The sequence below is a fragment of the Camelus ferus genome, chromosome 22 (assembly GCF_009834535.1).
Source record: "Camelus ferus isolate YT-003-E chromosome 22, BCGSAC_Cfer_1.0, whole genome shotgun sequence".
NCBI lineage: Eukaryota > Metazoa > Chordata > Mammalia > Artiodactyla > Camelidae > Camelus > Camelus ferus.
Genome location: NC_045717.1, coordinates 18,893,398 through 18,919,693, shown reverse-complemented (window position 1 = coordinate 18,919,693; position 26,296 = coordinate 18,893,398). Strand labels below are relative to the sequence as shown.

The window sequence follows — 26,296 nt, the reverse complement described above, 5'->3', positions numbered from 1 at the left end:
GCCTCCTAGCCTACGGCCAAACACCCCCTTCCTCTCCAGCATCCCAGCCCTCCTATCCTCAGAGCGGTGGGGGTGGCTGAGGGCTTGGAGCTGGGCAGGCGGGTACTCACGCTGACAGGCAGCCGAGAAGAGGGAATCATGGAACATGGTGCCCACCCGCTCCCACCCAGCCCCTGCCCCTCATCCATCCAGGGGAGCCTGCCTGGCACTCCTAGCTCCTTGCCCACCTCTTCAGGAACAGCAGGGTGTGCAGGCGGCTTTATACCGGCAACCTTGGGGAGCTAATCCCCCCAGTGGATGCAGAGCTCCTGGCTGCCCTCTTGGGATAAACACGTCCCTCCCAGCAGGCACAGCCCGAGCAGGGCCCTTGCAGGGCTGGGGCCACGCTGTGGGGTCAGGAGGGAGGCTGGTACCTGGAGATGTTATCATGAAGGCGCAGGTCAAGTTTCAAGCACGGCTTGCTAAGCGATTAACGGGGGAGCTGGGGTGGGGAGAGGCATGGAGTTCAAGTGTCCCTGACAGGCACTGGCTGGGAGACCCTCATCCTAGCCAGGACACCATCTATCCCACCCGCTGTGTGGCCTGGTTGCTCCCAGTAGTTTCTGAGGCATGGTGGGGCTAGAGGCACACATGTACCTGTCCTTCCGCCAGCGTGTGGCTGGAAGGAGCCAAGGTCCCAGCCCTGCCCTCTGGGGGCCCCATGGTAGGATTGGAGGGAGGTGGGCAAGGAGTAATAGGAGGAACTACAGCATTTCCAGTGCCCTAGGCACCGCACTAGGTCTTCCTGGGCAGCTGGAGGTGGAAAGAACTTTTATTACCTCTGTTTTCAGAGAAAGCAACAGAGACCGGAAGATAGGAAGTGACTTGTCTGAGGTCACCCAGTGGGGAACTGGCAGGCCAGGACACAGGCCCATGTTTGTGCCCACATGAACCCTACACCATGTGTGGAACCCAGAGTCATGGGTCAGGCCTAGGCTGAGGCCCCAAAGGCAGTGGTGTGCAAATTCGGGCATGCAGGTACAGGAAGACAGTGAGCTGGGAGCCTATGCGGACACCACAAGGTCCAGAGCATCCCTTTGGGGTTCAGACTCCAAAGCTGATAGGTGGGCTTCAGCTGTGTGGGGAGACATGGAGAAACACCTGGCCAGGACAGAAAGGTCATCGCAGGTAGAAGCAAGGAGCTCAGGGCTGAGTCTGGGGCAGAGCATATGCATGTGTATATGCTGGGTGGTGGGGAGTGGTGGCCAGAGGTGGGGCAGGCACTGGGACAACCCCAGCCTGCTCAGCCAGCTGCCTGTGCAGCCAGTTCCGGGAGGCACTGATCCCTCTGTTTTGCTGGAATCGTTCTTTGCAGCCACTTGGGTTTCCCTGAACGGTGACAGAAGAGGCCCTCACTGAGCTGGCCCACGGGGAGAAACCTGAGAAAGCCCCGAGTCACGTGACAGGCCCGACACACCTGGGTGTACACGGGGCACAGGGAGCCAGGCACAGCCCAAGGGACAGTGCCTAACCAAGGAGGCCTGTGGCAGGTTTAGCCTGGCTCAGGGTGGGCAGCAAGTGGAGGGCTGGCCCTGGGCCACCTCCTAGGCTCCAGGGCTCTGATGAAAACACCAAGATTGATTTCTGAGTGGCACCCTGAGAAGTGGGAGGCCTGGGGACTTGCTGAGATCAAGCATCTGCCTGGGACAGGGAAGCCCCGGGAAGCAGTCTTGCCCATCTGCTGCCTCGGGGGTGGCCCTCAAGGCCGAAGCCCCATGCTTGCCAGGCCAGGAGGGCACACCGGGCCACATCATGAGGATGAGCAGGTGAGGTTCCAAAGTCTACTCTTTGGACAAAGGGCCTCCTATGTGTGAGCCCATCTGCCTGTGACCACTGTGTCTTGCCCCTGCTGTGTGTGTGTGTGTGTGTGTGTGTGTGTGTGTGTGTGTGTGTGTGTGTGTGTGTGTGTGTGTGTGTGTGTGTGTGTGTGTAGGGGGACCCTTTGAGTGCTCGTATCAGTGTGCAGATTCCATTCTGAGCATATGCACGCCCAGAATGGAGGGCCCCGCCGTCTCAAGTCTCTAGTCCGGAAGCGGCAGCTCATTTCCTGTCCCTCGATCTGATAAGCGTCTCTTCCTCCCTGGCCGTACACTTCCTCATTGAGATCTACTCGTGCCTCAAATGCCACAGGCTACTTGGAGGAAGACAGAGGGAAGCCTGAGAGGCTTGGCTCCAAGCAGGGGCCCAGTTCACCATGGACAACAGATGGGACAGTCTGGCCCTCCCCTTCCCGAGCCTTTGCTCCCATGGATGATTTCAGTCAAAGGCTCTTTGGGGGGCCTGTGGGTCCTTGCTGCCCGCAGGGTCCTAGGTCCTTTGTCTGCCCTGATCTTTGTTTCCACATCTGTGCTTGAGATACTGACAAACACCCTCCCTGTCCCTCTCCCGGACACAAGTCTACTTGGATTCCCAAGGACTCCCAAGTGAGAGAGAAGCAGGGAAGAGAGGCTGTACGTGGTCCTTCCTTCAGCCCAGCCCGATCCCCTTCCAGCAGGCTGGTTTCACCTTCTGAGAAACGGCTGGTAGAGACCCACAGCACCCTCCTTCTGTTCGACTTTTGGGTGAGAGCCTGGTGGCCTCTGAGCATGGGGATTTATGGATCTAGAGGACTGTCCCTAAGCAGGGAAATTTGAGCTTCCTGCCCACCACCTCCAAAGTCACCTTAGGGCAGGGCTCACAAAGATTGGGCTAGATGAGCTGCTTCTGGGGCTGCTCCTGGCTGGCTTCCAGCCTGGGCTCCGGGTCTGGGTCCAGGGCCCCTCCCTGCTTCCTCCCTGTGATTGCCCTGGGTCCCTGGTCAGCTCAGATTGCTTCTGGCTCTGGAGGAGCCCCAGGCGCCTTGTTGCAGCCTTCGCTGGTGTCAGTTACACCCCCACCTCCACCCGTAGGAATGGCTTACATGGCCCCAAAGCCACCCTTAGATAAAAGGGACACTAACCTGGGGGAGGGTTATGGGGGAACCCTGGGAAATCACTGCAAGGGGATGGGGGGTGGTCAATGGAGCAGCAAGTTTGGTGACAACGGCACAAGTCAACCTCCTCTTCCTCAGAACAAATCAAGGAAGCATCGTCCAGCAACCCTTCTGGGGACGGGCTCGCTCCTGTCAGGACCAGAAGCAGAAGGGAGATGAAATTCCCTAGGACCACTATGAAAGAGAAACCACTGCCCAGCCAAAGAAGGGAGGCTGAGATTCACACCAACAGCCCGTCACACCAACACTGCAACCTGTCCACAGAGTGCTCAAAGCCTAACGGTTGGAGTGGGGAGGCGGGACAAAGCCCTTGACCTCTAAGCACCAGGGCTTCTCTCTAGGAGCGCTGGGAGGAACTACAGAAGCCGAGGGAAGGAGAGGAGGCAGGCTGGGACTTCGGGTGTTCTGGAGTCTGAAGCCATGCACCTATTCTAGACCCTTGCTCTGGGGACCCTGGACACCCGAAGCAGCGAAAGCCAGCACTCAGGAGGTCCAGGGCCAGTAAGATGTCCTGGAGGCTATGAAAAGTCCTCCAGTGGTGACAGGCAAGCCCTCCTACTTGTTCTTAGCTGTGCAGGGGCTGATGGGATGTGAGGGCTGAACTGGGTCAGGCCAGTATCCGCAAGAGATGAGCCACCACAAAGTCTGGGGTGGGAGTGCTACAGGCAGAGAGCACCACAAGTGCAAAGGCCCAGAGACGAACTGAGTCTGGAAGGTTTGCAGAGACCCAAGAAGGCCAGTGGGACTGAAGCAGGTGTGCAAGGGGTAGGTTGGTACCAGGTGGGGCTGGATGGCCAGCAGGCCTTAAAGCTAGAGTCGGGAGGTTGGACACTTGTCAGCAGGGGGACAGGGAGTATGGAGATTTTAAAGCCCTTTCCTGTGGGCTACAGGGGGCCAGATCTCCTATGGCCAAGAAAGACCAGACCAAGGTTTCTCAGTGGAAACATCTGGGTTGAACTGGGACATGATGGGACCTAATCAACAGTTGTCAAGGGACTCCCTCTGGTTGTGGTGGGGCGAGCTGAGGCTGGACCAGGGTGGGCGCTGTGGAACTGGGAGAGGTGGTGGGTTCTGGCTGAATTTAGGAGATGGAACCAAGAGGCCTTGCTTGCTCAGGATGGGTAAGACAGGCATGAAGGCTGACCCAGGCTTAGGGGTATTATTTACTAGGTCAAGGAAGTCTCGAAGGAGGCCAGATCTGAAGAAGGAAAAAAAACCCCAGACTTCTATTTGGCCATGCTGGTTTGAGAGGACTCTCTGACTGAGTGGATGGGCTGCAGGTGGTGCGGGCTCAGGGCTGAGGGCCAGGGCACAGACCTCAATGTGGGCACTATCAGCATAGAGGTGGCATCGAAAGCTGAGACACCGGACAAGGCCACCATGGAGGAGCAGTCACTGGTGCAGAGAGGAGGCCTCAGGTCACTGCTGAGGTCACTGCTGACAAGGTCAGAGGAGGAGAAAGCAGCAAAGAGTACCTAGAAGGGGTGGCAGGGAGGAGGGCAGAGACCAGGGCAGGAGGACCCCTCTGGGAGGAGGAGGACCAGTGTGCCAGGCGCTGCCCAGAGGCCAAGGAAGAGGAAGAATGAGTGACTTGTGGATCGACAAGATGGGGGCTGTGGGTGGCCCTGACTGGGATGCTGGGGAGGGAAGATGCAGGCAGCTGAGGAGAGAGCACCAGGTGAAGGGAGGAAGGTTGAATCCCTTGAGGAATTCTAACTTCAAGGGAAGATACTCAGGTGGCAGTTGAAGGGGGTGCAGGGACTGGGGGGGTCCTAGTTAAAATGGAAGCTGTTTCCTCTTTGCAATCTGGTGGAAGAGACCTGCAAGAGAGGGGCCAAGTGAGGCGGCCAGGATGGCTGGAGCGAGTCCTGGAGGGGGCAGCCTGGAACAGGCGGCAGGACTGGGGTGGGGGGGATGCTTCACCCTTTGAGCAGTGAGAAAGCAGAGCTGGTGGGTGCAGATAGACCCGGGAGCTAGAAGGCTGGCTGCGGTGGAGATGGGGTCCTTCTTGTCATGTGATGATGCCTTGTCCTCACTGAGGTCAGTATCAGGGTCAGAGGTCAAGGGCACAGAGTGAGAAGGAGGTGATGGAGGTTAGGGGAGACAGGGCGGGGGGAGTGAGCTTCTCAGAGAGTCGGGGGGTAGGTATACTGGCGAGGAAATGTGGTAGGATCCTTGTGCAGCATTGAGAACCCACAGGAGATTTGTGGCCTGGCCTCACTCGGTGCCGGTGCGCTTAGCATGACTCTCACACCATCCATCCATACCAGTCTGTGTGGTAAAGAGTCACTGTCCTGAGTTCCTGTGTAGCCCTAACCCCTGGCCCTCCCTAGGGACCCTGACACTGCCAGGAGCCTCTAGGACACTTCTGGGGCCCCAGCTGCATCTGTCCTGGTCCTCTGGGGCCATGCCAATTGCCACAAATTTTGGCTATTGTCCAATGGTCCTAAACGCAGTCTTGACCTGCTCCTTCCGCAGCTTCCCAGGATGCCCTTAGGATCCGCACCACCTCCTTGTCTGCCCTGGAAGGACTGGGGCCAGCCTCAACGTGGGGTTTTGCCCCATGCTCTGCTCTATACAGAGCGCATCAGAAACCGCTAGTGACACCCAGTCCCGTTCTGAGCCCCACCTTCTCCCTCAGGGGAGTGACTGCCTATCCTGACCCTCTGCTCCCACTTCTTCCTGCTCAGCCCCTCCCCATCCTGGAATACACGGGCATGGGGAAGATGCTGTAAGCAGGAACCACCCAAGCTTCCTGGTCATTTGCTCCATGGCCTCAGAGGGCGGCCACAGTGACAAACAGGAGCCCTGGGGCACATCACATGGTCATGAACTAGCCCAGCCAAGAGCCCCACTTGGCCCGAGTCTGGCCAGAAATGAAATGGGCAGGAAGGGGAAGTGATGTCTCCAGGCCTCCCAGCAGACCTCCTCGAACTGCCGCAGGGAACACCGCACACATGTCCCCTGAGCACACGAAGCTGTCATGACCCCTTTGTGGATGACGGTGGTCTGCTCACCCTCTATCTTCAGCAAGTGTTTGCAAACTAACTCCACTGCCCAATCCTTTCTTCAAGTGACATCTTACTTGAGGCTAGAGACAGAAACAGCTCTAAGAGCTGCCCTGGTGAGAAGGAGTTGGGGGGCACAGAGGCCTCCCTGCTTGGCCTGACTTCTCCTTCCCCAGAGATGCCCCCCAAATCCCACCTGGGAACTCCAAAGAGTTTGAAGCTGCCCTCCTGGTGACAGGCACAGTAAGTGACAGTAGGAGGGCATCAGTATGCTCTGCCATCCAGGATGCTAGGCTCCCCAAAACTCCTTTCGGAGTTGTTCACAGAGTGCCCTGGCTCCAAGCACATGTCCACTTACCAGAGACGGTGACCACGATGTACTGCTGGGATGCTGGGGACGGGGCGGGTGCGCCGGCCGGCTGCGAGGGCGTGGGGGCAGCCGGAAGCTCTGTCACGTACTGCTTCTGGCTGCCCGGTGGCTGTGTCTGGGGCTGGGGGTTCTGCAGCTCGGTGACATATTGGGGCTGGGGGGTGGCGGCGGTGGCTGGGGGCTGGGGGGGTTGGGGTGCTGCTGAGGGTGGGGGCGGCGGCTGGGGCTGGGCCTGTGGAGGGGCCTGTGGCGGCTGGGATGGTTGCGGGGCTGCCTGTAGCTCGGTAACATACGCCTGTGTTGCCATGCCAACAGTGGGGAAAATGATAATAAATAAGGCCTTTTTTTTTTTTTTTTTTTTTTTTTTGCTTGCTTGGGAAGAAGAAGGGGAGGTGGGGAAAGAAAAAAAAAAAGAAGAAGGAAAAACAAGAATTAATCTACAGGCAGAGGAAACCAGGGACAGATCCTGGCTCCCTAGAGACATGTACGGGTTCAGTAACTTAATTAAGTCCCAGGGCTGGCAAGATATAACCAACCCATCACTGCAGGGGAACCATGAACTGAGGCTAGTCTGCACCTCTTCCACTCACCCCTGCCCAGGAGTCCTGCTCTCGTCCTCCCAGCACCCAGCGTGTGGGAGATCCCTGTGCTGTGGGGAACTCTGGCTTTCACCCGGAAACAAATAGTACAAATAGTACGGTTCTCCTGAGGGACCTGCCAGGCTGGGCACTTTCTTTACATTTATTTCATTTTAAACTTTGCAACAATCACATCTGAGTTTCCGTTTGGTCCGCCAGAGGAGGAGCTGAGACTCAGAGAGGTTAAGGAGTTAGCCTCATGCCACACAGCAGGGAAGTGGCAGGACTGAGTCTGAACCCTGGGCATTCTGAGCACTTGACTAGTCAGCTAATTGCCGGAAAGGAAAGTCATGGGGCAAGCTGTCTCCCAGCCAGCCTGTGCCAGTTCCCTGCACAGCCACCATCTGGGCTGGGATTCTTGGCTGAGTATCATCCCCAGTGGGGTGCCAGACACTGGGAAGGTGTTTGAGTCCAACAAACCCCTGAGCTGCTCACAGCCACAGAAGTGAAGGCAGTTAAGGGTGGCGATACCAGATGTGAGCTCATCACAGAGAGAGGGCCCTTGAAGGGCCAGGGGTAACCAGGCTGGGAGCAGGCCATGGCCACAGGGCAGGCCCAGCAGCCGCTGCTGACTTCAGAACGGGGCCCACCTGACCAGGCAGAGGCAGCTTTTCTGGCTGCTAAAAAGTTGAGGTCCCTTTCCCAAGGTGCTGGGTGAGGGACACTGTCTCTCTTGTGAAGCCCCATCCCTCTTGCCAAGTCAGCAGTGGGCAGGGCAGGTGAGACACAAGCTCTGGTCCAGTCAGGGCACGACTTGAACTTGGCTACCTCCTAGGTGTGACTTGTGCAAAGGGCTTCCTCTCCGTGGGCCTCCACTGCCCCATCTGTGAAATGGGAAGACAGCAGGCCTACAATACAGGGTTGCTGAGTGCAGTCTGATCATGTGGGCAGTGCTTGGCCAACACCTAGTGCAGCGTGAGCACTTAAAAATGGCTCTGGTTCCCGTCATTGCCCAGGGCCCTTTAACAAGGATCTGAGTAAAACTACAAAAAGCCTCTGGGCCCTGCCTCCCTGCTTTGGGTAACTGTCTACAAAGGAAACAGGGGCTTCTGTCTGCACATGGGTGGGCTCTCTGGGCTTGGGGTAGGCTGGGAGGGGCTGCAGGGCTCTGACGGGGTGAGCAGAGCTGGCAGAGCCCTGGGGCCACCTTCCCTGCCAAGCCAGGTCATTATAGAGAGAGGGGCAGAGATAGGAGGACTGGGCCCTGGTCCAGGTGGTGAGGAACTGTCCTGGGCTTTCCCATGGGGCAGGATAGAAGGGTGGCCTGCTGGGGACTCAGGCAGCAGGGGGAGCTTGCCCATCTGGAGAGGGAAGAGGCTACTGTCTGCCATGCACACAGAGAAGACATCTTCCCCCAGCCCCTGCCTTCCTCAAACTCCTTCCTGCCAGCATTAGAGGGGCCCGTCTTTGTGGGCCTCTCTGCACTACTGAGTCCAAACTCTGGCCCAGATTAGGTGCTCCAGTTACTGCAGATGATCAGCGCCTGTCTATCCAGTGTCAGTCCCACCTCAACAGGAACCCTGGCCTGTCTCTTAATTCATGAACATGTAAATGACCTTCCTCTGGGTCTCAGTTTCCCCATCTGTTACCTGGGGATGATGAAAACACCCAATTCATAGGGCTGTTGTAAAAATCCAATGTGATCAGCCCAGTACCCAATAAGTGCTGAGAAGTGGAAGCTGCTATTATTATTCATTCAACAAACATCCATGCTAGATGAGGCTGGAGGGGGAAGGAGACAGACATGATCCTCAAGCTCTTGGAAAGAGGCACCAAGGGGAACTCTGACTCTTGTGTTCATCAGCCTTATGCAGGGAGCTGATTAAATGCAGGTTCCTGGGCCCCACTGCCAGAGTCTGGGATGACCCTGGAGTCTGTTGTTTGAGCTAGTCCCCTGGATGATTCTGAGGCAGGTGGTACTGGGGGCACTGAGAAACCCTGGCCTAGGCTTTCCCAGCTTGGAAAGCTTGCCCCTTGTGGGCCCTCCCACCACGAAAGGGCTTTAAAAGCTCCACACTTGGTGCTTTCTCCCCCTCGAGGTGGAGAGCCTGCAGGCTTCCTCCTTTCCACTCAGGGGCAGGGGAAGAAAGCGATGAGACAGCTGAAAGGCTGAGCTCAAAAGGGGGAAGTGGAGATGGATAAAACAGTTAAACTGATTTCTCTAATGGAGACCTTCTCAGCACTGTCATTGTTAGTCTTCAGGAAGAACGATGCAGGATGTCAAGTTTCCCATATTTATTTCACCCGGGAACCCCCTTTTTTTTTCCATTTGTGGAAGACTAGATTCAGAGTTCTGTAGGGTGTTCCCTGGGGAGGCATAAGTTACAAATATCCATACAGGATGAGGCATTCCCCATCTATTTGAGCATGAGACCACTCAGCAAATCTTTCCTTAGCAATGAAACTGCCCCCCGCAAAAAAACCCAAAAAACACACCAATGACTGCACCTGTCTTCAAAGCCAACACCTGTTTTTGGAGAATGTTTGAATCAATTCCTTAGGTCAGGGGCTGGCAAATTTCTGTGAAGGATCAGAGAGTCAAGATTTTTGGCTTTGTGGACAGACAGTCCATTGCAATGACTCAACTCTGCCACTGAAGTGGGAAAGCAGTCATAGACAATATGTAAACAAGTGAGTGGCTGTGTGTCAATAAAAGTTTATTTTTAGACACTGAGATTTGAATTTTATATAATTTTCACATACCATCATATATTATTCACATCACAAAATACCCCTCAAAAATGTAGAAATCATTCTCCGCTCACAGGCCATAAAAAGCAGGTGGAGGCTGTAGTTTGCTGACTTGTTTTGGATGCCAGATCCTTAACCAAACGGTTTACACACAAGGCCCTCCCAAGGAAATGGAAGGAAAATCTCACTTTCCTCACCTGTAGAATGGCTTCAAAAATGAACTTTCCAGAGAATGAGGAAATTAAATATAATGATGTGAGATTCCTTCATTCTCTATATCCAGTTAGTTTTTAAGGCTTGTCAATAATTCATCCAAAGTAAATCCTAAGGCCGGGGCATATCCCTCCATCTTCATCAGCGCCGTGCTAGTCTGGGCTACCATAATCTCCTGCACGGGCCCCCTGCAACAGCCTCATCACTAGCTCCCAGCTTCACTCTTGCCTCTATATGATCTATATGATCCTTTGAAAACACAAACTCCATCATGCCACTCCTCTATTCAGAAGGCTCTAAGGCTCCCCATCACATTGAATAAATAAAATTCAGAGCCCTCCCCATGACCTGCAGGGTCCCATGGGATCTGGCCCCTCCAGTCCCCTTTCTCACTCTGGTTGTGCTCTAGCAACACCGTCTCTCCTTCCCAAATGCTCCAGACCTCCTCCTGCCTCAGGACCTTTGCACCAGCTCTTCTGCCTACTCACATGCTCTCCTCACCTGTACCACTGGCTCCTTCTAATCACTCATGTCTCAGCTTATATGTCACCTTCTCAGGCCTCAAGCATCCCCCTTCCATGTACTCTGGAGTACATATTCCTGTTTTATTTTCTCCCTGGCCCTGTATCCTGTTTGTTTGTTTATTTTCCTCTTCCCTCCATGACCAGAAAGGTAAGCTCCCCAAGGTTGGAGATCTGGACTGCCTTGCCCATCACTCTAACCTCAGGTACCAGAACACTGACAGGCATACAGTGGGGACTTAACTTTTAACGTTAAATAAGTGTCTGTAATGCTGGGAACACCCTGCTAGTGAGTGTCAAAAGCCAGTTCGAATCTACCGACTGGTAAGACCTTGAGAAAAAGCTACTACTTCCTGCCAGTAGCAAGCTTGTGGTACAGGGGCAGGTGATGCCTCCTGGTCCAGAAGAGGCCCCTTAGGCCAGGAAGACCGCACTGTGTAGTTGCTGTCTGGAGGCCGTGTCCCTGGGGAGAGTCTGCCTGGCCCATCCCCTGTCTTCTGCCCCAAGATGCTGGGGTGGGTGGCAGGAGGGGAAGGTGAGACCCTCAGCTCCAGAGACACCTTTCCCAGGTCCCTACTTTTCCCACAACACCCACACCCCCCAGCTCATCCAGCTGCCTCCCGGAAGGTTGAGTCTGAGCCCAATTTTCTTTCTGGCTACTCTCCTAAAGCTGGAGGAGGACCTTAGAAGAGTGACACTTTCTCACTATAAACTCCTGGGATCCCTGTCATCGTCCCACACAGCCCAACAAGTGAGTCAAGCTTTAAAGCCACTAGGCTCTCGCTCGATGCAAAATGATAAAAATAAATGTGAATGGTGTAATTGTAAGGGCTGAACAGGAAGCAACAATCATCATAATAACAGTAGCAGCCAACATACTTTGAGCAATTACTATGTATCTTATGCTCAACATGTATTCCTTTATGGGATCCACAGCACAGTAATATAAGATTAAAATCATTACCAGTGAGCACTGCAGCTAGCTTAGATGGGAGAAAACACAGGCCCAGAGAAGTTAAGTTACTTGCCCAAGAGCATACAGCTAAAAAGCAGTTGATTGTCTCAAGGACAAGCGACCAAAGCCAGTGTTCCCTTCTGTAGTCAAATGACCTCTCTGGGCTTGGGCCCTTCAAATGCATAAGATATAGTGGGGTGGGAAGGGCAGTAAACAGGACTAGGTCACGGGTAACATCACTTTCTGCTCAGAGTTCCCCTTTCTAATAGATGCCAATGATCTGGCAACTTGGTTATTTCTAGATCTTTACTGAAAATTAATCTCAACTCTTCCTAACTTTCAAGGGGTCCTAACCACCTCACAAAGGGGCCTGGGAAAAGTCCCTGGAGAAGTGACATCTCCCAGCCTTATCTCAAATTTTTGGGGGAAAGCTTTGTGAGAACCCAAAATGTTCGTTCTCCTTGAAGTGTATTGATTGATTTTAAAAGAAAAAAGCTGCAGTTTGCACTTGGCTCTGTTAATACCAAGCACCAAGCTCCAAAGCAAGACAGAGAATAAGCAAAGTGAACTTGGCCTGGCTGCCTATTTAAAAAAAAAATTCTTCCCCAAGCTGGCAGATCTTGTCACCTGGCAAAGCAGTCACTCAGACTCTTCTAACCAACATGGAGAAATTCCCCTTTCCTCTGACCTCAGTGTCCCGCTCTCCGCCCACGTGGCTCTGGAAGCTGGTACCTCCTCAGTGACATGTGACCCACTTGACACCAACTTGATTGACACAAAAACATGTGTCTGGCCAAGAGAAGCAGCTTAAGAAACTTCCTCGAGCACCATTTACTTCCCATTCTCAGAAAGGAAGACTAGGATGGGCAATACAGTTAGGAATGGTCCCATCTCCAGGAACAAGCCCCCTGCCGAGGGACAACAGGAGATCTTAGATCTTAGAGCTGCCCACAGAGAAGCGATCAAGTTTCTGTTCCTCTAACTCAGGCATCCAAGATACTCCTGCCACAGGCTTCCCTTTCTGCAAATCAAATCGTCCAGACTAAAGCAATACACCCTAGCCCACAGCTTCATGTAACTGTCTACCTTCACCTCCTCTCAGAAAGAAGGTAGATTTAGGAGCAGACAGCAATGTTAAAATTAACATTAACAGTCAATCTATTTAAAAAAAAAAAGCATTCAGAAACAGTAGATAGGAGTAAAAAGTTCAAGGACGAACCCTTGAGAAATTCCTGAAAGGAATTAGGAATCCCTGAAATGCAGAAAAGAGGCTATGGCAATAATTCTCCCCACTCTACAGGATGGAAAACTGAGGCCTCAGATGTGGCAGGCACTCAGTCCTGGCGGGTTCTAAAGGGACGCGGCACAGGTGGCCTCCCATTGCCTAGAGGAGCCGGAAGGCCTAGGCGGCAGCTGCCCCACCCGGTTCCCGGGGCACCGGCCGGCCCCGCCCACACCTTGCGGCCTGGCCCCGCCCACCCACCTCGGTCCCGCCTCGCTACCCCCTCTCTCCCATTGGCCCAGCATTCCCAGTCCCGCCCCTCCGCACCTCCCGACATATAAAAGCCCCCCACCCCGGCCGGCCGCCCTCCACTAGCTGCCGGCCTGCGAGCGCCCGCCCCTCGCGGGGGCCGGGCCGCGGGGCCCGGGGGCGGGTGGTGTCGCCCCAGCCGGGCCCCGGCCCCATCCCCCATGGCCCCGACAGTCGCCGCCGCCATTTTGACTGCCCGCCCCTTCCCCCAAGACTATGATTACAGCGACACCCGCCGCCCGGGCCCCGCCGCCCTCCTCGGCCCGGCCCGCCACCCTAGGGCCGCCCCAGTTACCTCGGCTTCTCCCCACTTCTGTCCGCGGAAGGGCTTTCCAGAGGTCTCGGAGGCGATGTTGGGAGGGGGACAGAACGTGCCGGGGTCCCCGGGCCTGGCCGGGGGGGTGGGGGTGGGGGTCGGCCGGGCGGTTGTTGTTGTTGACTCGCGTTGCCGGGTTGCTTGGTCGCCACGACTACCGTGGCTATGGCGCCTCCGTTTCCCTCACCGGGGCAACTGTTGCTACCCACCCTACTTACGTCACGCGCCGGGGCGGGGTCCAGGGTGATTGGAGGCGCCGGGAAAAATTACTGGACGGCGCCTGGCCCTGCCGCTAAGTTATTGGCTCCGAGGCACGCTTTTCAACGTCCTCTCGACTTTCCGGCGTTCTGATTCATCAGTATGACTGTCCATCAAAGGAAACTGAACCCTCAAAGGCATCCGAGCCCGTCACTCCCTCAAGGAAGCAGAGGGCTAAGAATAAAGGGGTGGGGTCTGTGAGGTCGGGATTGGTTTGCGGCTGTAAAATCTACCTTCTGGTTCGACTAAAGGGACGTCAATCTATTCCAAGGTTTGCCGCGCTCGCTCGCTGGAGGCCGTGTGCTTGCGCGGCACGCACAGCCAGCTGGGAGTGGTAGTCCGTTCCTTGCGTACTTTAAACGCCTCACCAAATATAAAGAGCGAGAAACGATCTCTCCTTCAGACTTCTCCCTTTCCTGGTGGACCACTTCTTGGCCTCGTGCGCTGACGTCACGAAAGAATGCGGTGACGCAGTGCTGCTCGTCTGTGACGGCAGCGGCGGAGGCCGGCTCGGGGCTCGATGACATCACCGGCCCTCTTTCCCTCCCCATGTTGTCCTATGCTGGTAGGATGGACGTGCGGAGCCGAGACAGAGTTCCATCCCGGGGCTCAGCCCCAGAGCGACGCCTCCGCCACAGCTTCTGCCTAGACCCGGCCGAAAGCGCAATCGTCCTCGCTCTCCCGCCTCCCCGCCCCATTAGGCTCGGAAAGGTCACCGCTGCTCGGGCGGCCGCGGCTATCTCGGCCCCGCAGGAGGCGCGGGCCGCCCTGGGAAAGGTCTCGCGCAGGCGGGGGACTTAATTAGCTGCTTCTACCACGGGCGATAAATAAAGGTCAGCTCCTGGCCCCTCCCGGGGCAGCTTGTGCCGCTCAACAGGGCTCCGCACCAATCCCCTATTCCTACCCCCAGTCCTCCGTACCTCAGTTTTTCTAGGGGAGGAGAAGAGATAGAAGCGGGGCCTACACTACGGTGAGCGTCTCGGGTGCAAAAACTCAATCAAGATAATATTCTAATGCAATATTTTAAAATATCAAATTTAATAGGGAAAAAATAAACCCATGGTGAACAAAATAGCAAAATTTTAAATAAAAACAGGATCTGCCAGGACTGACAGAATGAGGTGAGTCATGCAAGTGCGGGTCAGGTCTTTTTTTTTTTTTTTTTGCTTTAATTTTTAATTTTAAAAAATATTTTCTTGGTGACTGAGTTTTTTGACACCCCTTAAATTGTGCCCTAATCCTCACCCGAGACAAAAGAGGGAGGAAAATGAAAGGGAAGACTCAGCCTGCATTTATAATTCAAATTCCACTGTGTGACAGTGAGAAAGTGGCTCGCCCTCTCTGAGCTCCTGTTGCCTCCATTCAATCAACATTACACTTCCTTCATGCCATACCCTGGGTGTAAAAATGAAGAAAGACAAGTCCTGAGACTCTGCATTCTACTACAATAAGAGACATAAGCAGCGAGATTAATATTTAAGGTTCATAAGGACTGTGAGAGCAACGTTAGAGTCTGTACCGTAATGGTGAGAGAACATTGTTGGTTGTGTAACTTGAGGAGGGGTCATTCAAAAGGCCTGGGGACAGGAAAAACAGCTGGCTGGGGTGGAATGAGCAAAGAGGAAAGTGCCAGGAGGTGAGCTCAGAAATGTAAAAGTAGAGGGTGGCTCTACAGAGCATAGAGCATATGCTTAGCATGTTTGTGCGAGGTCCCAGGTTCAGTCCCCAGTACCTCCATTGGAAAAAAGAAAGAAAGAAAGAAATGTAAAGGTAGTCATGACTGCAGAAATCCTCCCAAGAACCCAGCAATGTGGAATATTCCCCCTAACTTGACAGGTAAGTAGACAAAAGTCTCAGAAGGGGAAGTAGCTCCTCCAGGATCATGCAGACAGAACCTAGACAGTCTGTTTCCTTTCCTGGGACTTTCCAGTATGCTTTGCTGCCCCAGAGTGTGACCCTCGATGGTAGACAAGAAGCAGCAGTAGTTCCATCTGCCTCGATATTCTAGCTGAGCCCCGAAAATAAATGAGACTTCCAGGCAGGAGGCGCCTGGTTTAAATCTCAACTGGCAATTCAAGTCACTCAGCCCCTGCACCTGCTCCTGCGAGACAGGTTGGGTCCCAGGGCCAGCCATGTTGGTTGGGGAGGAGGCCTGGAGCCCTATTTTTATTGGCCATCCATTTCCCCACCTTCCTGAAGTCCTTGAACCCCAAGATGGGTACAAGCAAGCCTGGAAATCATTCCTTCAAACAAAATTATTCATTACAGAACTTAAAGGCAGGGAAGGGAGTGTGGGGCTAGAAATGGTCTGTATTTTTATCTGGTGGTGGTAGCACAGGTATATGGATGTAAAAATTCCCTGAACTCGCTAAGATCTGTGCACTATTTTGTATGTTATACTTCAGTTTGAAAGTTACAACACACATACACACACAAACACATTTATGAACCCATTGTAAGTAGCTCTCAACCGATTCCTTTCTGGAAACGTTGGTAATTAAAAGTAAGAAATTAAGCATGATCTTGCCTTCCCTGTGGTAGATTTTCATGGTCACCAAACAGCCCAATAATGCCAGCTAAAAAATGTGGCAGGAATGAGAGAATTAGAAAAATCACCATTTTGCAAAAGTCAGTGAAATAACTAATTTAGGCAGTGATCATCAATGGGTGTTACAAAACATCAGGTGGGGAGCAAGGTATGCACAGGGCACCAGAGTGTTCGCTGGGTGTAGGGGCACAGACTTTACCACAGGGGCCAGACTGTCACCAGTGTCAGCTGCAGTGAAGCTCAGCAGCACAATAGAGGGAACCTCGGGTCTCCTGATATGATACCAAAGGAAGGTCACAGCTTTCCCTAGGACATCTCTTGCCAAAATGTTGAACCTGACACTGATCAAGTCTCTCAACCTAACGTCCAGTTTACAGGAAACAGCAAGGGTAGAGGAACAAGTTAAAGGACATCAGGAAGCAACTGACAAACCCCGAGGGTGGAGTGTGCTACAGAACAACTGTCCCAGTCTCTTTAACAAGTCGGTCATGAAAGGAAGTGGGGACTATTCTAGGGCAGGTGACATCATTGACATATGGGGCCAAATTGTTCTCTGTCACAGAGGGCTGTGCTGTGCACTGTAGAGTACTGAGCCGCATCTCTGGCTACCACTCACTACATGCCAGTAGCATCCCCCTGCCAGCAGGTGTGACAACCAAAGGTATCTCCAGACACGGCAACTGTCCTTGGAAATACTGCTCTAGAGGATGGTGGAGCAACTGACAGAAGGACCCAGGGTCCTCAGGCTGTCTGCCAGCAGAGACAAACATTCTCTCTTGTTTAAGCCAGTTATTGGGTTGCTGTTAGATTCAGAGACCTTTGGAATTCTGTTCCACATTTTATAGTCACTGAAAGTTTTGCCCCAGATAAGAATACTCATTGACGCAGGAAATTGGAGGCAGTGTAGGCGTCCATCCCTAGGGGACTAGAAAGATGCAGTAAGAAGCCTGCGTAATACAGAATACTAAGCCAATGGTGAAGGCAACAAAGTAGCTCTTAAAAAATAGGATGCTGATGGGGTGAAACTCAGACACAACAGCATTTTAAAATAAGCTAGCCTTGCTCCTGACCCAGGTGTCAAGGTTGAGAGGTCTCCATGGAATTCTGCCCAAAGGGAGAGAAAAAAATTAAATTAAGAACCATCTACTAATGTGGATGTAATGAAATAAGAATCTGACACTTGGTGCACTGAAATCCAAGCAAGATGTCCTTCTATTTTGCTGGGAATTCATCATACATTTCTGCTTATTATACATGAGTTGTAGTGAATGATTAGCAGGCTGGTTCTTCTAACTTTTCAAACTATATTCACAATAGGATTAAATAAATAAATAAATAAATATATTTATATATATAAATTTATATTTATAAATATATATAAATTTATATTTATAAATATATATATGGCATATAAACACTATGCAGCTATATCCATGGATCTAATGGAATCTAATGTCAGGGGACATGTGCTCAAACAGGTTTGGGAAAATATATTGGAAGCAGGATTTTGATGGACCAAGACAATCTTGGAAAGCTATTGCTGGAGGCACTGTACCATCACACTGAAAGGAAGATTTGTAAAAGAAAAGAATGGATTGAGATTTAAAACTCAAAACAAAGAGAGGTGATCCCCTAAATACTTGAGCTTTTTGAGAAAATGCTTGGGACACAAGCATATCTACATGAAACTCAGGGGAATTTGAATATCTGCTTTGGTGTAAGATGATACTGAAGAATGATTGTATGTTTTGTTAGGTGTGAAAATGGCAGTACATTATGTAGGAAGATAACCTTATTTTTCAGAGATGTGTGTTATAGTCTTTAGAGATAAAAAATGCTGTCAGTAAGGTTGAAAAGAAATGGTGTGTTTAAAGCACCTAGGACAAAGCCAGGCATGTAGCAAATCCTCAATAAGTGTTACTGGTCATTGATTTAAAAGTTTGGAGAAATGACAATGTATTTACTACTCATTTCATAACCATATGGTAAATCTCCTTAATATATAAAGAACTCCTAGAGATCAGAAAGAAAAAGATCAACAAGCCAAAGGAATAATGGGCAAGGACATTGACCAGACAGGAAAGAGAAAACTATAAATAGTCTTAAACACATGGAAATATGTTCCCCCTCAGTGGTGATAAGGGAAATTTTCTCTACTCTGAGATACAGTTTTTTCACCTGTCCTGTTGGCAAACATCCAACGTTTGGTTAACACTCTGTTGGTGAAGCTGAAGGGAAACAGGACCTCTCATCCATTGCTGGAGGGGGTGTGAATTAATCGTACCCTCAAGGAGGGAGATTTGGCAAAAAAATTACAAATGCACATAATCTTCAAGCCAGAAATCTCACTTTGTGGAATTTACCTACAGATACACTTGCACACGTGTGAAATGACATTTGAGCCAAGTTCTTCATTGTGGTGTTAACCTAAGAACAAATGGATGACAAAATGTCTGTCTCTGGCAGTGAAATTAATTATGGGGCATCTATACAGCAAAATACGACGTGGCTGTAGAAAAATGACAAGGATGCATAAAGAGAGCTTCGCAAAGGGGAGATCTCCAGCATTTGTTGTTAAGTAGAGGGGCGGGGGAGGAAGGCATAGAAGAATTTGTAAAACATGCCACTTGAACTGAAATCCTGACACATTCTACCATGTGGTAAACCATGAAGCCTCGTGCTAAATCCAAGAAGTCAGACACACAAGGGCAAATACTGTGTGGTTCCACTTTACAACGTAAAGAATAAGCAAATTAACAGAGACAAGAAGTAGAATGGTGGTTACCAGGAGTTGGGGAAAAGAGGAATCTGTATTATTGTCTAACTGAGTACAGAGTTTCAGTTTGGGAAGATGGAAAAGTTCTGGGGATGAATGTTAGTGATGGTTGCACAACAATGTGAATATACTTAATGCTACTGAACCGTACACTTAAAAATGGCTGAAATGGCATATTTTATATATAATTTACCACATTAAAAAGAAAAAACTTTTTAATGCTACCTTTAATGTAAAAGCAGGTGTGGGGACGGATAAGAACTAGTATTCATATTTGTTTGTATACGTGCACAGAAATTCTGGAAAGCAAGAGTGCTGGGTTACCAAGGGGACAGAGAGGAAGGAAACAGACTTGGGAGGGAGATACTGTAGCGTAAACCTTAAGATTTTTGTTTTTTGAAGCACATGAATGTACTAGCTATTCAAAAGTAAAATTAGTTAAGACATTTGAAGAATTACTTTACTTAGGATTTGTAAGATTTGGGTGCATTTTTATGCTCGGACCATAATAACAATGATGATAACAATAATGATATTGGTAGCAGATAACATTTCTGAATTCGTATGTGTTAGTTTCCCACAACTGCTGTAACCTTTCGCCACAACTGAGTGGCTTACAGCAATGGAAGTGTATTCTCTCATAGTTCTGGAGGCTGCAAGTCCGAAATCAAGGTGTCAGCAGAGCCCTGACTCCCTCCGAAAGCTCTAGGGGAGGATCCTTCCTTGTCTCTTGCAGATTCTGGTGGCTCCTGGCATGACCTGGCCCTTTTGGCTGCAGCACTCCAATCTCTGCTTCTGTCTTCGCAGGGCCTTATCTCTTCTGTCTGTGTCTTTAACACTTGTCATTGGATTTAGAGCCCACCCAGATAATCCAGGATGATCTCATTTTAAAACCCTTAATTACATCTTCAAAGACCGTTGTTTTTTTTTTTTTTTTAATCCAAATACGATCACGTTCACAGGTCTTGGGGGATTAGGATGTGGATATATCTTTCTGCAGGTAACCATTCAACCCACTGCACTGACTGTGCTATGCTCGGTACTAAGCCCTTGAGGTAAATTCACCCAAGTCCTTCAATAGCCCTGTGAAATAGATCATTTATTATCGCCATCTTACTAATGAATTCAGAAAGGTGTAACATCTTGCTCAAGGTCACACAGGAAGCTGTGTTGGGCTCAAAACTGATTCACGTGTGAAGCGCAAAATAAGCTTCTGGTTCTGGAACAATTGGTTAAACTCAAACAATCAGGCAGCAGATATTTCCTGGTGTGTTTGTTCTTTGGCAGCCCCTTGGCCAAGATCAGGGAGAAAAGGGCAGAAGGGTGCGTCCCTTGAGAGTCGCTGGGAGAAGAGGCAGAGAAGGGGAGCGTATTATTCATCAGCCCTTTCGAAGCAGAACAATCAGATATGATTCCTGCCTTCTGGAGCATTGCCCTTGGCCTGAGACACCTCAGGGGGCAACCAAGGCCAGGCATTTGTCATGAAGAAAAGGACAAAGGAATAAAGTTCGAATCCAAAGGGAATGCATCAAGTAGAGGTAACATTTAATTAAGCAGCACTTCCTGCATGCTACTGACTGTTTTAAGAATTTGATGCACTCATTGAATCCTCCCTGTTTTACAGGTGAGGAAACCAAGGCACAGAGAGGTTAAGTGACTTGCTCAAGGCCACACAGCAGGAACAAGGCAGAAATGGGATTCGAACCAGCTCTGCCCATCATCAGAGCCCTTAGTGTTGTGTTTTTAAGTTGAGATGAAATTGACATAACATAAAATGAACCGTGTTAAAGTGAACCATTCAGTGGCGTTTAGTATTTTCATAATGTTGTGCAACAACCACCTCTACCTAGTTCCAAAACGTTTTCATCACCCAGAGGCATACCTGATAGCAATTACTCTTCATTCCTCCCTCCTCCCAACCCCTGGCAACTACCAGTCTGCTTTTTATCTCTGTGGGTTTACCTGTTCTGTACATCTATATTTCTTTTTTTCTTTTTAATGGAGGTACTGGGGATCGAACCCAGGACCTCCTGCATTCTAAGCATGAGCTATTTCCCTCCCTCCTCTGCACATCTCCTATTAATGGAATTATACACAATATGGGACCTTTTACGTCTGGCTTCTTTCACTCAGCATAATGTTTTCAAGGTTCATCCACATGGTAGTGTGTGTCAGTGCTTCATTCCTTTTTATGGTGAGTGATATTCCATTGTGTGCATGGACCACCTTTTGTGTATCCATCCGTCTGCTGATGGGCACTTGGGCTGTTTCCACTTTTTGGCTATTGTGACTAGTGCTACTATGAACATGCGTTTATATGGAACATCTAAGTGGTTAATTTCATTTCATATGGATTTCATCTCGATATTGAAAAAATAATAATACTATCAATTGAGAGAGCTTAGAAGCAACCACATCAGCCCCCACGCCCAGTAGCAACGAGCAGAGTCGGCATTCATGTCTTGGCCTCTCAATGTCACTCTCCAATAAAGTGAACCCAGTCTCCCTGGGGAGAATGGCTGATTCTAGGACTGGGGCGGGGAAAATTCAAGATAAGCCTGGAACATCTTGTGGTGCTAGAAAGTGAGGAAGTGCTTTAAAAAAAAAAAAAAAAATGAAGCTATGCCAAAAGAGCAGTGCCTGAAATAAAATGCTTAGAGCAGGGGCCAACGGAAAGCGCTCCCAATGGCCAAAGTTGGAACAATTTGGACAATGAAATAAATAATAGCACTGGATTTTAACCCAAAGAATAAAAATAAGTATTCATGAGTCCATATTAGTATAAATGATTGAACAAATAAATAAGTGGAGATGAAACAACTCTTCCTGATAGCAGATTCCAAATAATAAATAATAGCAAATGTAAAAGGAGAGAGGTAAATGGAAAATTACTAATAAACAAACAGCACAGTAAGAATTTCTACACACACGATCCATCAATTAATGTGAAAATTGGTGGGTGGAACTTCAAAGGGAAACAGAATCTTTGCAGAGCTTGAAAGTGTCTCACTCAAAGTATTTATCACTTAGCATAGTTTTAACATCTGTTCACAAATTCTTCCACACCCCTCCTCCCAGGAGGTGGAGCTTAATTCCCCTGCTCTGGGTGGAGGCTGGGAATGTTTTTTTTCTGGACCTGAGTGGTGGATTCAGAAGTGTGTTCAGTTTGTGAAAATTCTTCTAGGTATCCACTTACTATCTGGGCACTTTTTGGTATGTGTGTCATACTTTGATAAAAAGTTTGTCAGCATGGAAAAAAAAAAGAAAGAAAAGAAATAGATGCAGTTATCTGTTTCAGAGATGCACATGTTGGTATTAAAACTGTAATGAGCTTTCCCCTTGAGAGTTTACTATTGCTTAATAAACCCTCACTTCACTTTCTTGAAAAAAAAAGTAATGAAAAGCAAGGAATTGATGATGGATAAAGTCAAGATGGTCACTTCTGCAGGGAGGAAGGGACTGTGACCAGGGAAGGAGGACATCTGTGGTACTGGCACCACCCTACTTCCTATCTGGGTGATGATGACATGAGTGTCCTGTTTATAATGATTATTTAAATTGCACAAATTGCAAATGTACGTTTTTCACATTCTGGTGGCATCCTAGAGCAGGTTTATAGTAACCTGTGAGAACTGATTTGTTAACTTTTAGGAATTTGGAGACATCACACTGATATCACGTTGGTAGCTTGAAATTGGCAGAAACCTATAACTGCTACAAATCGGGGCCTTTTTTTTCCCCCTGGAGAGCCCATTGTTAAACACTTCCCAGCACAAAACAGTTTCTCTCTATTTATGATATTATATAAACACTTACAAATTATTTTAAAATTCTGGTAACATACACATAACATAAAACGTACCATTTTAACCATTTTAAGGGCCCAGTTCAGTGGCATTAAGTACATTTCCACTGCTGTGCAACCATCACTACCATCCATCTCCAGAACTCTTTTCATCTTGCAAAACTGAAACTCTGTCCCCATAACAATTTTTTTTAACCTTTTAAAGTTTCCCTTGCAGAACATGGATTCTGGACCCAGAGGCTCTGTTCAAATTCCAACGCCCAGCCCCATTTACTAGCTGACCTTGGGCACCTTATGCCACAACTCTGTTTCCACATCAGTAGCATGGGGATACTCTTAGTCCTAATCTCATAGTCCAGTGGCTCTCAAAATTGTGGTTTCTGGACCAGAAGCATCAGCATGGTCTGCAAATTTTTTGCAAATATAGGCTGACCCCAGTGAGCTGGGGGGTTTTGTTTGTTTGTTTTGTCTTTTTGTGGGGGAAGGGGAGGTAATAGGTTTTATTTATTTATTTTTCATGGAGGTACTGGGGAATGAACTCAGGATCCTGTGCATGCTAAACACACACTCTACCGCTGAACTATACCCTCCCCACCCCATCCCCAGCGAGCAGTTTTAACCAGCTCTCCAGGAGATTCTGAGGTTTGCTCAAATTTGAGAACCATTATTATCATAGGTTGTAGGGAGGATCAAATCATTAAACAAGTGTAAGTATTTAGAACGGTGCCTGGCCCCTTGGCTCATGCACTGTAGACACTCACTTTTTTATTACCGAGGAGTCGAGAGACACTCGCAGCACAGTGGTGTTGGGCGGCGTTGGGGGTGCTGGCTGTGCCCCCTCTCCACGTCTGGTGGGGGCTCTGGGTCCCTGGTCACTGCTGAATGGAGGCCTTCTCGCCTCTCTGTTGACGATGACAGTGAGCTGGACCACATCACCTCATCCTTGGCGAAAGGTTATCACTCAGTCCGGGAAACGGGAAAGGTTGGGTTGGGGGGAGCCGTGCCCGCCTCCCCTCTGCTGGAGGAGATAAAGGAGGTCACTTGGCTCCTCCACCGCAGGTAGGGGGAACTGAGAGTTATAAATGGGGGGCCAGGAGGGAGTGGAGGAAACTGCCTCACTGCACCCACTCTCACGTCTCAGGCAGCCCCGTCCAGCATGGCCAAGCGCCCGCTGCTGCTCCTGCTGGCTGTGTGGGTGCTGGCTGGGGAGCTGTGGCTGAGGACCGAGGCCCGAACAGCACCCTACAGAGTGAAGCTTTGCGGCCGTGAATTCATCCGAGCAGTCATCTTTACCTGCGGGGGGTCCCGGTGGAGACGGTCGGACATCCTGGCCCATGAAGCTCTGGGTGAGACTTGGGAGGTAGTGTGTATGACGGGGAGGGGGATTGATGGGATGTGGGATAGGTTCAAGGAGAGATAAAGGGCCAGGGCAGGAGAGTCCTTCCTTTCCTACATGCAGCTGGGGAAATGGGCCAAGGCTGGGGGAGCCAGTTAGAAGAGCTGCGGAGCTGGGATGGAGGGGTAGGGCGGCCAACCATTTCCACCTGCTAAAAGTCAGAGAACAGGCTACTCTTTCTGGAACACCTGCTATGTTCGAGCCCTGTGATAGGAAAGGCTGCTGTTTGTACGACCCTGGTAGGCACCATTCAGAAGCCAAAACTGAAGTGATTTCCAACTCTTTAGGGAAGGTAGTGTGAGGGGTGTGGTGTATACAATTTGCCCCCTAGGAGGTGACCTTCCTTCCATATTGCTTTCCCTCCTTGATCCTCTTTATCTGCAAAGAGGAGGCAAGACCCTGTATCTTGCAGGTTTGTTAAGTGGCAAAATTGAGTCAAAACAGATTAGGACACAGTCTAAACAGGTCAGTGGGCTCAATCTGGGCTCAAGCAGAGGGCAGGCAACTGACAAAAAATAGATGATCATGATGATGATATGAATGTGGACTTAGAAGACACACTGCCTGGATTCAAACAGCAGGTCTACACCTTAATAGCCGTTTGTCCTTGTGAAGTTACTTTACTGAATTGGGCTTCAGTGTTGTCCTCTGGAAAACGGGGGCGATAATAACAACATGGAGTTGTCATTGAGAAGGATAAAGGACTTAATCTACTAAAGCCCTTACAGCAGTGTCTGGCAAAAAAAAAAAAAAAAAAAAAAAAAAAAAAAGAAGCAGTGTTTGGCACACAGTAAGTTCTCAATAAATAATCAGTGCTATTTTGTGCGCTTGCCATGTGCCAGACACTAATTTTTTAAATGGGTATTAATTAAGTCATCTACTCTGTATAAAACCCTAGAAGGTCCGAGTTATTATTATCCCCACTTTGCAGACAAGGAAACTGAAGCTCAGAGAAGTAAATTTACTTGTTCAGGATTATAACTCAGAGGCTGGATCAGTGCTTAGTTCGGCTCCCAAACACATGTTCTCAACTATCAGGTCCTCCATAAATAAATAGTAAGGGAAAAGAGGGGGAGGGTAGTAGCTCAGTGGTAGAGTGTGTGCTTAGCACAAGGTCCTAGGTTCAATCCCCAATACCCCCACTAAAAACAAAACAAAACAAACAGACAAAACAGTAAAGGAAAGCCAAGTTTAATGGGGTTAAGTAAGCTGCCTATCAAAGCTGGAACCCAGGCCTGACTGGAATCAAAACCTTTACCCACAAGGCTGAGTCATAAGAACAGAGAAGTAGCTGGACCAGCCAGGAACCTGGACTCTGGGTGTGACAAGAGTGAGTCCTAAGCACTAAGTCTTTCCATCTTTTGCAGGGGATGCCTTCCCAGATGCAGACTCTGAAGCAAACAGCAAGCTGGATGAGGCAGTGGCTTCCAGCGAGTGGCTGGCTCTGACCAAGTCCCCCCAGGCCTTCTATGGGGGCCGACCGGGCTGGCAGGGAACCGCCGGTGCTCTGCGGGGCAGCCGCGATGTCCTGGCTGGCCTCTCCAGCAACTGCTGCAAGTGGGGGTGCAGCAAGAGTGAAATCAGCAGCCTCTGCTAGAACGGAGACAGGGGAGGGGCGCTGGGGTGAACGCCCCAGCCCTGCCATCCACCTAACTGGTGTCCAGCTGGGCACCTGTTCCTGGCCCCTCACCCGTTCATTCATCAGCAAGTCACAGAGGTCAGGCACTGGGGGCTCCCCCTACCCAACCCTGACCTTCGTCCAGCCTACCCTGAACCGTACCTGGCCAAATGGGGACCCTGACCTCTCCCCAACCTATATCATGCCTTTCCTGGCCTATGCTGTCCCCTGATGCAGCAGTGCCCCTACTCTCCCCAAACTGGCCACACTGAGACCCTTGCCCAAACTGTGACTCTCTCCTGCCCTAACTGTGGCCACTGTCCCCTCGCTAGCCCAAATTATAGCCCTGCCCCATTCCAGCCTTTGCTCCCTCCCTTCCCCCTGCCTTCCAGCCCCTCTACCTCTAACCCCGCCTGCTGGGGTTCTAATGCCGTGGACCCGTGTTGGTGATCGGTCCCCTCTGTTCTGTTCATATCCTGGGGTGGGAAGCTGGGTGGGGGGATGGATCAGAACCTTCTACGACCCCCAAAATAAAAGTTCCAAAGGACTTTGCAGGGTGTGCGTGGTGTTTTGTGGGGAGGGGCGGGTCTGAGGGGAGCGAGGCCGCACCCTCAGCGCCCCCCCACGCCCCAGACTCCCTCC

At 50.4% G+C, this 26,296-nt stretch overlaps 2 protein-coding genes across 8 annotated transcripts in view; one reads left to right on the top strand and one right to left on the bottom strand.

Moving 5' to 3' along the window:
- The window catches only part of RFX1 (regulatory factor X1), a 29,975-nt gene extending 16,526 nt beyond the window's left edge, over positions 1-13,449 (bottom strand). For 3 of the 6 annotated variants that reach the window (XM_032465457.1, XM_032465459.1, XM_032465461.1), the window contains exons 1-3: positions 13,233-13,449; positions 6,377-6,760; positions 2,978-3,139 (exon numbers count right to left, since the gene is read on the bottom strand). In XM_032465457.1, the coding sequence (XP_032321348.1) occupies positions 2,978-3,139; positions 6,377-6,695 (481 nt within the window). In that variant the 5' untranslated portion in view covers positions 6,696-6,760; positions 13,233-13,449. Of the gene's footprint in view, positions 1-2,977; positions 3,140-6,376; positions 6,761-13,232 lie in introns of those variants that run through there. The other 3 variants (XM_032465458.1, XM_032465462.1, XM_032465460.1) reach the window with 3 other exon arrangements.
- RLN3 (relaxin 3) lies at positions 1,483-26,208 on the top strand. 2 transcript variants are annotated; one of them, XM_032465474.1, is made up of 3 exons: positions 1,483-1,805; positions 23,782-23,986; positions 25,404-26,208. In XM_032465474.1, exons 1-3 carry the CDS (start codon positions 1,602-1,604, stop codon positions 25,631-25,633), a joined length of 639 nt encoding a protein of 212 aa, XP_032321365.1. In that variant the 5' UTR covers positions 1,483-1,601; the 3' UTR covers positions 25,634-26,208. The 2 variants fall into 2 exon arrangements, with proteins under 2 accessions (XP_032321365.1, XP_006178734.1); XM_006178672.3 differs by lacking the exon at positions 1,483-1,805 and adding an exon at positions 13,655-14,344.
- Positions 26,209-26,296: the final 88 nt, after the last annotated feature.